This window comes from Aplidium turbinatum, chromosome 3, assembly GCF_918807975.1.
Source record: "Aplidium turbinatum chromosome 3, kaAplTurb1.1, whole genome shotgun sequence".
NCBI lineage: Eukaryota > Metazoa > Chordata > Ascidiacea > Aplousobranchia > Polyclinidae > Aplidium > Aplidium turbinatum.
The window spans coordinates 19,894,507-19,906,865 of NC_137474.1; the positions used below are offsets into that span (position 1 = coordinate 19,894,507).

At 37.9% G+C, this 12,359-nt stretch overlaps 1 protein-coding gene across 2 annotated transcripts in view; it reads right to left on the reverse strand.

The window, feature by feature from the left end:
• LOC145766058 (uncharacterized) overlaps positions 1 to 12,359 on the reverse strand; it is an 83,071-nt gene that overhangs the window by 21,084 nt on the left and 49,628 nt on the right. For both annotated transcript variants that reach the window (XM_082577712.1, XM_082577713.1), the window contains 9 exons: positions 11,689 to 11,784; positions 10,215 to 10,325; positions 9,856 to 10,046; positions 9,317 to 9,477; positions 8,743 to 8,856; positions 7,161 to 7,272; positions 6,960 to 7,048; positions 5,100 to 5,290; positions 2,745 to 2,912 (listed from right to left, as the gene is read on the reverse strand). In XM_082577712.1, the coding sequence (XP_082433838.1) occupies positions 2,745 to 2,912; positions 5,100 to 5,290; positions 6,960 to 7,048; positions 7,161 to 7,272; positions 8,743 to 8,856; positions 9,317 to 9,477; positions 9,856 to 10,046; positions 10,215 to 10,325; positions 11,689 to 11,784 (1,233 nt within the window). The remainder of the gene's footprint in view (positions 1 to 2,744; positions 2,913 to 5,099; positions 5,291 to 6,959; positions 7,049 to 7,160; positions 7,273 to 8,742; positions 8,857 to 9,316; positions 9,478 to 9,855; positions 10,047 to 10,214; positions 10,326 to 11,688; positions 11,785 to 12,359) is intronic.

Genomic DNA, 12,359 nt, shown 5'->3' on the forward strand with positions numbered 1-12,359 from the left:
TTTTGAAATGCTCGTATTTTTGAAAGATGCGTAACAATAAATTTCCCTTAGAATGTGTTTTCTATAACGACGTCAAAATGACAGCGTAAACGAATGATAACATTCGTTTTCAAGGTCATTTTTGCGTCACTAGAGACTTGAATGTTTCCTAGTGTCATTTTAGACAAAAGTAGCGGTAGCGCGCGCTACTTTAGCCCGAGTAGCGGTAGCGGGTAGCGCGCTACTTTTGTAAATTGGTAGCGGGTAGCGGTAGCGCGCGCTACTTTGGCCAAAGTAGCGGTAGCGGGTAGCGCGCTACTTTAAAAGTAGCGGGTGCCCACCTCTGCCTGTAAGCGACTAATTACCGATACTGCCTGCAAGGAAATAAAATCACTTCTTTTAGTGTGCATTCTTTAGCGTTTTGGGTATTTTTAGCCTAATGTAGCATCCTTACTCTTTTCATAGGTCTCCGTTTTCTTTCGGTTTATTGCTTTTTTCCCAGTTCTTCCTCCTCCTCATAAAAACCTTTCTCAGAACTGCAGGATGTAAGTGAGCCCCAAAATCGGTCAAATTGGTAACACAGCTAGATGCGTCTTTCTTCAAAAGTTCTTTCGTCTGTGGCACTTCATGGCAACATACACATTCATTGGGCTGGGGCATAAACTCGCACTTGTGGCAAACGCACCACCTACAGTTGCCAGCAGGCTACTCAATGCTGGGAAGATCCAAATCGGGTTGGTGGTGTTAACAAAATCATCTCCAGTGAAGTGAAGAGAACATATACGACTAGTTTTGTATGGCCCATCCCACTTTCAAACACTTGAAGAAAACTTTGACCATTTTCTTCTCAGCACCTTGTTGTGTTTGAAAGCATGACAAGATAGATACGTCTTTGTCACTGACACTGTCACAGAAACAGCAATTTGCATGCATTACCTCAACCATAAATTAAGGGTACTGTTTGTGAGATACTGCTGTTACACTGCAAATGGCTATAGCCAGATTAGGACAAATAAAAAATTATCAAAATTGTAGCCCTACAAGAATTTAGAAAAACTGCAATTTCTATTGAATTGAGATGCTGTTTGATAAAAATAAACTCAATCTATTTGATCTAAACCTGATAGTAGTAATAAGTTGACTTTTTCATTTCGGTAATTCTCATTTTGCCCATGCTTTAGACCAATAGAGCCCCACACATTGACGTTTTGCAGTAGTCGTACCATACCATACCAACTCACCACAGAGAAAGAATGTATCCTTCCCACCCATGGTGCGTCACAGCGGTGTTGCCGTATTTATTTTCGCAATTGAATGAGTACCAGATTCGCCGAAAGTGAACGAAAGTTTGCAAGCGTGTAACTTAGTAACCTGTTGATATTTTTTACGATTTCCTGGTCAGGGAAGTTTGTTAGTGTCATCTCGTTGGTATCTTAGTTAAATTTAGCGAATTTATTTTTCTGTTAGAGGTACTTTAAGTCTCGCCGACCAGTTTCATTTTTCGTAGCCTACTGGTGTACTGATGGCTCAGCTGACTATACGGTACGCTAAATAGCTTAGCTTGCATACGATTAATAAGAATATAAAGCAGCGGCCCAGAAGTACATAACCCAGTGTGTTTGGTCATTTCTAATCAACCGTACCAGATGCTGTGTAGTGTGTACTGTGTAGCCAATGTAGCACGGAAGCGTTAAATGAATGTATGGTAATCAAATAGGCTACCAGCAACTGATTTTAAATCGACGATAGCTAACCTAACAGGCTTCTGTGATATCAGCAAAGTTATCTACAGATCACAGTGACGAAATGATACACAGTTCTGGGCCATGGAATAACTAAAGCGGTAATAACGCCTTGCGGCTGTACCTGCAGGGCCTAACTAGAAGTTTGGTAATTTTAATAATATTAATAACACTTCCTCAAACGTCGGAAATACAAAAGCTAGTTATCATCTTTAACATCAGGAGGTAACCTAGTAAATAGTCACCAGAAGAACGCAAATTACTTTTATTAATAACACCATTGTCTGGTCGAAAAATAAATTTAGTTATCTTCCTGAAATTTTATGACTGTGATTTAAAACCAACATATCACAGCAAGTAGCAAAAAAATTCTTGAAAAATCAAAAAGGCATCAACATAATGACTTGGTTCAATTATAAACCAAAGGAATTGCGAATGTTAATGCTTCGATTATATTTTTACAAGCAAAGTAATCCACAGTTTATTCCAGGGTACTCACACTAAACGTCAAATAAAAACTCTGCAAAGGCAATTTAGTAGCCAATAATCTTACATTAGGCTTTACTATTCAAAATTATGAAATTATAGTGTGGTCAAAGCCAACATTTAGCTTATATTAGGTTTTACTATACAAAAGCCTAATCATTAAATAAGCTAATTAGGCGGTTAAAGCCAACATCAGGCTTGTATTAGGTTTTACTATACAAAAGCATAACATTAAATAAGCCAATAAGGCGGTTAAAGCCAACATCGAGATTATATTAGGCTTTACAATACAAACCTAATACATTTTTTATAACTAGTTATCTGGCAAAACCAAATACACATCATGTTTTAATAAACAAATAAAAATATGGCTCAAATTTCATTCTTAAAAATTTTGTTTGCTTGTCCGTTCTAGCCTTACAGAAGTCCACTTCGGGTGTTTTACCTAGGTAATTTTACAGCTATAAACACAAAGTCATTTATCTAGAAAACTTGAATGGCGGATATTAGGTTCAACCAAATCACAGTAGAGCTAACCTGGCCAACCATGTCCATCCAGCGGGTGTCCCGTGAGGATGCAACTTCACACCAGGTGGCAGTGGGGATTGGATGAGCGCGGCATATGTCCTTACGAGTCCGGACATCCGACTAAGGTATTTATCTTGCGTTTCCACTGTGTCGTCGTCATAGAGATAACCACGTGACCTGGTTGTAGGGCAGAGGTGATTTGTACATTAGCAAGAATGTGGCTAGCAAGTAGAAATTTCCTTTCAAAAAAAATCACAGAATTAGCATTGTCGGATAAGGTTCAAGTCAAACCAGGTGTGCACTGGAGGCGGTGATGAAGCCGACCTTGTGGCGTATGCCAAACTCTTTGTTGATTTCTTCATTCAGTATGACAAAGCTCTCATGACTTTTTGCGCGCACCTTTTGGCATTGGTTGCTTGCAGTGATTCTTTCACTCAAACAAAACGTTTTGTTTCAGCAGTTTTGCATTGTTCGATTCTTAAATCGTGAAGGAAATTCAATTTCTCCAATATTGATCATTTGTGCTTCTTTTTTACTCTCAGCAGAGTATAAAACTTGTAAAGGTTTTTCATCCATCCATACGACGCGGTAGGCACTTTAACGTAACACACTCTTCGAAAAACGCACACGCAAATCAGCTGATTTCAGTCATGTGACTCAACACGTGATATTCTGACCGTCTTTATCGAAAGATTTTGATACAAGAAATTGAACTGAATGCATCGCCACAGCCAGCGTGGCCTAATGGTAATGGGTTACGGCAAAGGAGTAGTAATTTCGATTTCGTGGGTTCGATTCCCACCCTCTGTTAATACTATTTTTTTTTTTCTGCAACTGAACTTAGTGCAAGAAGGATCTTAAGATTGCAATCGATGGAGTTTATAAGGAAAATTCTGACAAAAACACCAGTGATGTCATATACGTTACGCAATACGCATGATTGCGTTATGAATTCGGACAGTGTGGTAGGTTAAAGTCACTACCATACGATGTCATGAATGAAATATCTCAAATCGGTGTAATGATGTGACATCATCTATAAACATTTTATCGAATAAATGAATTAACAAATTCGATCGTCACAAATGGCTTGGTTGTGGTAAACAAATACGTTTTGACTTCGAAGTTCAGTGAAACAAAATATCCATTAATCGATATGTAATATATGTAGTCAAATCCCATATCAAGAATAAGTCCATATTTTTTAAGGGGTACGTCAGCTCCAGAGATCAGTAGGCACAACAACCCCTTTTATTGATTGGTTCAGTGAGAATTCGTGGTCCCGTTGCTCTCGTTTTTAGTGAATTCTTATAAGACATTACGTCATGAAAAAATATGTGATAAGGTTGGAAGACATCATGTCATGTATTTTCAATACAAATTGAAGTTTAAAAAAATGTTTCTTTTGTTCATAGTCGTAATCTGCCATGACATGGTTTAAGCTTGATGAAACTCAATTTAAACGAAAGGTGGAAATTAAATCACAAACTGATAGAACCAGCTTACTAAAAACAACCAAGTTACATGGATTTTTTAATCGTTTAGCAACGTAAAAACGATGCAAAATTATACATTTTTGCTACCTGGGTAGTCTTGGCCTGGCAAAAGCTTCTCAACCAAACGACAAAACCCTTAGGTTGCACATTACTTGTCGAATAGTTTTTGTACGACTACACAAATGACTTGGTTTACATCTTATTATCAATTATGATAGCCTATTTGGAGAGTTTGCGCAAACCCTTTATTAATTTTCAGAAACCCCAATGATGATGTAATGTTTCTTCCTTGATACCCCAGTCCTCAATCACGGTGGCCTTTCACTACTAAAACATATTATTATGACACAACAGTGCGGTTGAGATTGGATTCTTGAATCTTTAATAAATTATGCCAATTCAAAGCCTTTTTTAATAGTTTTATGCAAATAAGGTCAAACTTAGCATTTGATATAATTCCTTGCAAATACCAAAATCGCTTCTTTTTGTAACACTAAAGTATCGGCCAAAACATTGGTATCGGTGCATCTCTAGCTGAAACATATGCTATGACAGAAAGCAATTTCGGTGCTTTGCTCACAGTGAGCAGACGATATCCAGCAACATAGCATCATCATGAACAACATAACATTTCAAACGATATTATTTCTCAAGCTCGGTGCTTAGCTTTGATTGGTTGTGTGATGTAATCCATTCGTGGCGTTTTATTTTTCAATGCAATGCAGTTTTCATATGCTTGACAAGCACTCGATGCATTACAGAAAAGGTGGCAATTGTGGTATTGTAGTTGATTGATAACGAGTTAGTTGTTGCTAGGTCTTGTCTGTTCACGCTGGCAGCATTTATAGAGCGGTTGGATGGTACTCACTTGTTATAGTCCTTGTCCGTCTGCCCGGGAAGCTGGGGCACGTACCAGGGGACGACGAATGGACACCTAGACTGAAGCTGGGCAAGTAAGAGCTTACCGAATGACTCGTGCTGGCACCAGACACCGATCAAAGTCAATGATAGACTGAACGCTGTGCTGTGGTTGAAAGCCACCTGACCTTCGGCTTGTTTCTGAATAGACAGATGACGATTAAAAAACAAGTTGAAGCTCAATGAACATCCAACCAGTTTGTCAACATTAACATGGAAACTTTACCCTACAAATCAAAGAAATCAAGAAAAAGTACCGGTAGCCGCAACCATCATAGTTCTGAGGTGAAGCTTATGCAAAAGTGTTATCAGATCTTCCCAAACTTTGAAGAAAAACTGCTGTTTTCAGATCACACAGCTCAAAAGTAAAGAAATGATCTTCAGTGAAACTTAAAATTTGTAAAAACCATACAAGTCAAATCAAAGTAATTTGTTACCATACCAACCAGATAAAAAACTGATGAGACCAAAAATGTTTCAAAACAATGGTGTCGATTAACAAATATTGCACTGACCAATTGCAGTATTTGGTAAATTTGTATTTTTTCAGGTTACAGCCTATGTGCTGTCGCTCAAATGCTTCTGAACTGATGAGTTGAAAAATAAATTTGTAAGGTTAGGAAAATCACATTTGGCAGAGCCTGCTATTTTACACGCCCCACTATGAGCAAGTAGTTTCGCATCCGTGCTTATACAAATCACTGACTACAAACATACAAGCGAAGAAACATAAACAAAGTACATGACTTTCAAAGATTTGCAGTAAGTTTTTTTGCATGTACCGTATGGTTTTTTGTTTGCTTATGTGCGAGTGCCATTAAATTTGGTGTTATAGGGTGGTGGCTAACTAGATAACCGCATACGACCTTTTGCAGCCATTCCCACAGGGCCATTATACAACCGCTTATAACGCAACATATCGTTTTGAGGGCTTCACATTCACTCTTTCACATGGCGCTATCGAAACAAATAACAATTGAGCATCAGCGGAAGCAGACAAAGGCTTCACAACCGGGCTGAATAGAAAAAGTCATCACACACAATCATGGAAGGATCTTGATTTCTGATGTCAACTCAGATATAAAATTGTTTTCAGAAGACAGTCTGATCCTGTATAGCTCAGGGGGATAAACACTTTTACAAACGAAAAAATAGCAACGCTGATTCAAATCTCACACCGTGCAGCTGAGCAACGCACTTTAAGAACAACTCTCTATGCAGTGCCAGAAATAACATGCAGGCAACATTACTTCATTAGGAAGTATAAATAATGAACTTCGGTGGACGAAGGTGCGTCAGTTGTTTAAAAATTAAACCACCTGGACCTGCCAAGATGAAGCTTCCAAAGAGGCTTTCTTAGCCTGAGAGTTACTATAATTCAATATCATGTTGTTTCCAACAACTTGTTTGTCAGTCGCCCAGCTCTTTGGCAACAATCTAAAATCAGCAAACATTGCGCTGTCTCATAGTAACTGTTGCGTCACGAAGGTTTGGGAAGGTCGCATTTTGGCTGATAAAAGCTGTTGACTAGAGGATACATTTGTACTTACAAGAAATCGTACTTCAAACTGTTTTGACTTCACATTTCCAAGAAATTGACTTATTTCGAAAAGAAGCATTAGTTTGAATGTTTTTCAGGGCAGTGGCCTCTACCGGGTGACTATTTCGCCTTCGAAGTAACGTCAGAAAGAAATCGTGTCTGTAATGAGCTCACCCATTTCATGCAATCGATTGCATGTAGATGATCGGAAGTCGGACCACAACCACGCTCCAACAGCACTGGTTGGTTATAACTAAACTAAAACCTTACCACAAACTTCTTGGCCATGGAGAGGCAGGTGAAACTCGCGGCATCCTCGCTAAAGGTGATGGATTGCTTTCCAACTTTGATATTTTTTCCTAAAGTTATAATTAAACTAAACTTTCAAATCATATCAAACCAAACGAAACAAATCATATGTTGTCTTGATACTGCTTGAAAATAACTGAATCATCAAGTTAAAAAGTTCACCTTGTAAGACGGCTTTCAGGTCTGCCAGTGTGTTCTTCACGTCCGACCCTGCCCTGTCAGTGATAGAGGATATAGGCACATTGATCGCTTTGTTGATGGCCATGATGGCTTTCTGAAAACAACAGAGTTGAAACAGATGAAGCGATGAGGAATTCAAGTAGCTGTACAAGATGAACAAAGTCCTTGCAACAACTTATAAACGATTTATCAATGTAAAATAAATAAAATTTCATCAAAAAAGTATCACAATGAGAGCTTACAATACCAGGAATATTTTTTTTTTTCAATGTGGCAGCCCATCAACTGAGTAACACCCTCAATTCTTTATCGAAAGTTTTCGACCGAGACACGTAGCTAATCCTGGGGTATTTTAACCCATTCCCACAGGAGTGATTGCTTCAGAGCATCAACACTTGTGTGAGCAACGGAACAGGCCTTTGCCTCTAATAACGAAAGTCCGGATTCAAATCAGGCGATGAGGGAGGCCACATTTCCTTGCCTCAGAATCTTGGGAGTTGACTTAAGCACAAGTCTTTCTTGAGGTGTGGGTTGGTGCACCATATTGTTGGTATGTGAAGGGCTGATCTTTGTAGTTTTTCTTCATCTCTTCAAGAGCTGGAACCAAAATATCGTTGATACAGCGATCTGAATTGACTTTAACCCCTTGTTCTACGAAAATCAGACGAGACTTCCAGGTTTTGAAGATGGCGGCCCACAACATGACAGACGGTTTCTAACGGCGGTAAACTATTCTCATAGAATCTTTAATATCTGCTATAAGATTTTGCATTAATTCTATCATTCTGATGAGCTTCATTTGTGAAGAGTTTTTGGTCTGAAAAATGATCTCTTGCCCTGCCATGCCTGCCTTCAGTTCTCTGAGAAGAATCTGTGCTTATTCAAGTCCCTTTTGCTTTCGGAGAGGTGTAAGGAACTGCCTTTTCTAATTATTGTAAAGAGACAAATGAATATCTTTTTTCACAATGGTTGCTCAGTGCTCACATTCATATCTTTGGTCATTTAACAGATGGATCTGTTTGAGTTTCACTTTTAGGCTGATATTCAGATGTACCAAGTGCCTTAAATCTATTCACAACATGGTAAACAGTGGATTTGGCAACTTTTAAGGGCTTAATGGTCTCAGAGTCGATTTTCACCGCGCAATGGAGCTGAATGATGGCTTCTCTTTGGCTCATTTTAGACCTTACAAGTGATGCTCACAATTAGACCTAAGTTTAAAAAAACATATGAGCAGGATATTTAGCATATTAACAGGCATGTAAGTGACATTCAATATGTTTAACCATGTAGTAAAAAAAAGTCCAGGGACTTTCTATTCATCCTGTATGTCAGCTACTTGATTGGGCTATCGTTCGATTCAAGATTGTAATTGGTCTGCACAGAGATGGGCCTTTGAAACCAGAATTGGTGTCTGATATCAACTCGATCGAAATAGCTACAGAGAGTTGAGTTTTGTTATCCTTTCAAAAAACGAATGCGGCAGAGGCTATACCAAACAGCTGTTAGCGCGACTGAGAGCAGAGTCATTGACAAATTGCTTGGGTATGAAATTGCTACTCACCATATTGCACTTATCGGACGTGAATCGTTTGCTCGCTTTCTCGTACCTGGACAGCAACGCTTTCAGCTCGATGGAGGAATGATACGCTGCCCGGCTCACTGACAAGCGCAATTCCTGGGTAAAAATACAAGTGAGATTCGGTGGAGTGGCCGCTTTATCCTGCTACTTTTAAACCACTGATACAGGCCAAGTTAGCGAGATCCGACAGTGTAAATTTCCGCTACTGCTTGAAGTATTGTTGCATGTTATTGTTAACAGTTACTAGGTGTCGCTGAATATTGACTATTGAGTTGTACTGAAAGTGCGTTGCTCAAGTGTACACCTCGACTGTTAAGCCACCATTGCTTGATTTTATCATTCCTTCATTAACAGAACCTACTGTAGTAATTACCTAATAAACTCTCTATTCAAACCACAAAGAGTATATTAAGCTGAAGTGTCTGTCTCATTACAAATTTACCTCACTACTATTTGAATAATTTGAAAAATATTGTAGCGCAATCGGTTGTTTGTGCATCATGGCCACATATTAAAGTTTTGCAAATGCTACTTTGAATTCCATTAAGATATTTACCTTCGGAACTTCCGGGAGTGAAAAATCAGGACACTTCTCTGCTAACAATTTTTGTTTTTCCGCTTTCAATGCTAGTTCCTTCTTTGTAGCAATGGTGCGTTCTTCTTCAAGCCTCTTCTCTTCCTCCAGTCTCCGTTTATCGTCGACGGATCGTAAACGCTCTGGCAACATTGATAATTACGAGCGCGAGGAAACGAGTCACAGAAGAATTAATCTCTGGTTGTCCGAGCCTACCTGGACATGATATCACAATAAACAGGTCACTGCCATCGAGCTTTAACAGCAAGAGATTTAAACATGACTGACGCAATGCAATGAACTCAAGTTTGATTGCAGTTTGTAGATACGAGCAACACATTCTGGTATTGCATCAACAACAACAACGCATGATTCAGTTCCCCACTTCCGTAAGTCCGGTTCATTGTTTTCGAATAGTTGGCTCCTGTACGGTTCTAGTCTAACTAAAGGACAAAATACAAACAAATCGTTTGAAAACAGCAAACATTAGGAAAACTGTTAGAAAAGGAATCACAATATACCTAATACAACGACAAGTTGATTAGATAGATGCACAATGAGATCAAGGGAGCTCGATATCTCCACCAACTGGGATTGCTCCATCATCATTCCGTTACGACACTCTTCCATGGTCGTCAGTGTCGCGATGTATCGATCCTGCATCTCCTGCATGATGGAACGAACAGACGCGTCCGATGCAAACTTCTCATCACTGAGAAAATCGATTGACGATGAAGAGAACTGGGCAGTGGGCATGCTTCATACTGACAAATAGTTAATTAAAATCAAACTCAAATAAACGTTTAAAAGTCCTCTCTGGTTATCGCATGAGGAAAGTTCAATCGATTTAAAACAGATCGCAAGTAACAGACAATGATACCTTGTGTTCTGTATTTGTCGCAGAAAGTTTTTGTAGAGATCGCTGCACTTCACAACCATTGGCTCTGCTTTCTGCATCCTTTCTTTTCCATGCTGCAGTTTTTGTAGCCTCCTGGTGTACATATGGACAAGATTATGACAAGAAATGAGAGATTAACTTAAACAAAACAGTTTCCATCTAACTTTCTTAACGTAAGTTTAGATAAAAAAAAAATTAAAATATTATGGTATAATAATAATGTGTTTAAGAATCATTCCATGTGAAGTAATCCAGAGCTGTATATAACACCATGAAACTCCGGGTTGAAATTTAGCGAGCTTATAAAGCTCATCAATCGAACTCAAAAAACTCTTTATTTATAAAAGTGAACAAGAATTAAACAAGTTAAAAGAATTTGAATTTGTCAACATAAAGCTAAATTTCAAAGTGTTTCTTCAAGAGTTTTTCACAATTGTTTAACATTTCAATAACTTAGTAATTTCTTAAGCCATTGGCTTTATTTTTTTTTGAAAAAATACAACATGGTACACAAAACTGTATGAAAACATTTCTGACTTTGGCCGCTCAAATTTTTAAATCAAATTTAAACCACATTTTTGGGTGCACTCATGCGAACCAAACTTTTCAAAACCCTAATCTCAAAAGGAACATCCCAGTTCAAAGTTGGATCAATTACATAGTTTCAGGTTCAATTACATTATATTATGAAATTTTCAAATTACCATTACTTTCAAATGTAATTAATTACATGTTTGAATAAATATATTCATTGATGACTTCTTACAGATTGATTTTGTTAAAGGCAGTAGAATTGTATTCGATGAAGACTACGGTAGGTTGCGAAAAGTGTCTGTACCAGCAAGTTCTTCTTTGCGGTATAAAAGTTACCAGCTATTGAAAAAAGTCTTTCTGCTGGGGCTGGTGGTACAGTTAGCCCATAATGTAATTATAATTAGGATCAAAAATTTTTGAAATTAATATTACACAACAAAGTCTCATTACAATTACATGAAAATGTGTAACTAATTAGGTATATACATCCAATTATATACAATTGTAATTTGTCCAACTTAGCCCGAGGTACTTCAAAAGTGGGGTGATTTTAAACCTATTTTTAATTCAATGCCCACAATTAGAAAATTTGTTACACACTTTTAAGTACGGTACCATGTTAACTTATTTTCTACGAAAAAAAAGTTAATATAATAGCTTTAAAAGGTATCAAAACTTTAAGCAAATTTTTGGGTATAGTATAGTCAAACTGGTGAGCTCTATCAGGCTATCAAACATCAATTTAAAATGCCATTGTGGGACGTGGTAAGAAGTGACCATTATTATTAAGATGTAAAGTTTTATGGTGTATGCGATCAGTGATCACTGAACGGAAAGAATCGGTCACCTCCACTAGTGCAAACAAAAGCGAATTTGAGTGATGATAAAATACTTATTCAGTGACTGAAAATTAGCTTCAAACCTGTTCTCAGCTTCTTCAATGCGGGTTTTCAGAATCCTATGTCTGGACTTATGTTGTTCCTTGTTCTGTTGCAATATCTTTCTGGCGGCATCTTCACTGCAAGTGAGGACAAACATTGTAACAAGACAACCCTCTTAAAAAGGTAAAAGCAACAAAGTTAATGGAGTGGTGAAATTGCACCATCTGAGTAACAAATTTACTTTAGAATGGCAAAACTTACCTTATGTTTGTTGTAAATTAAAGTACTGCATGTTACATGTTACACATCCAACAAATGACTATTGACTACCTTTGTCGGCTGCATACTGCCATAGGTGGGCAAAGTTACTTTCAAAAGTAACTGAGTTACAGTTACAGTTACTTGGCCAAAATAGTAACTGAGTTACCGTTACAGTTACTAATTTTAAAAAGTAACTAGTTACCGTTACTAGTTACAGTTACTAGTTACTTTCAGTTGCTCACAAATCTCAACATAAAATTCTGCACCTGGCCAGCTCTGCATGCAAGTCCAGTTTAACCGCAATGTTTGATATATAGTGTTAGAGCCATCCATGCTAACATAACAGCACAAGTACAAAACCAACAAGGTTTTATTTAAAAAAAAATACTCAGTGGCTTATTATGTTTATTTCCTTTGAGAAATACGAGCATTTCAAAGTGCTCGTCACTCA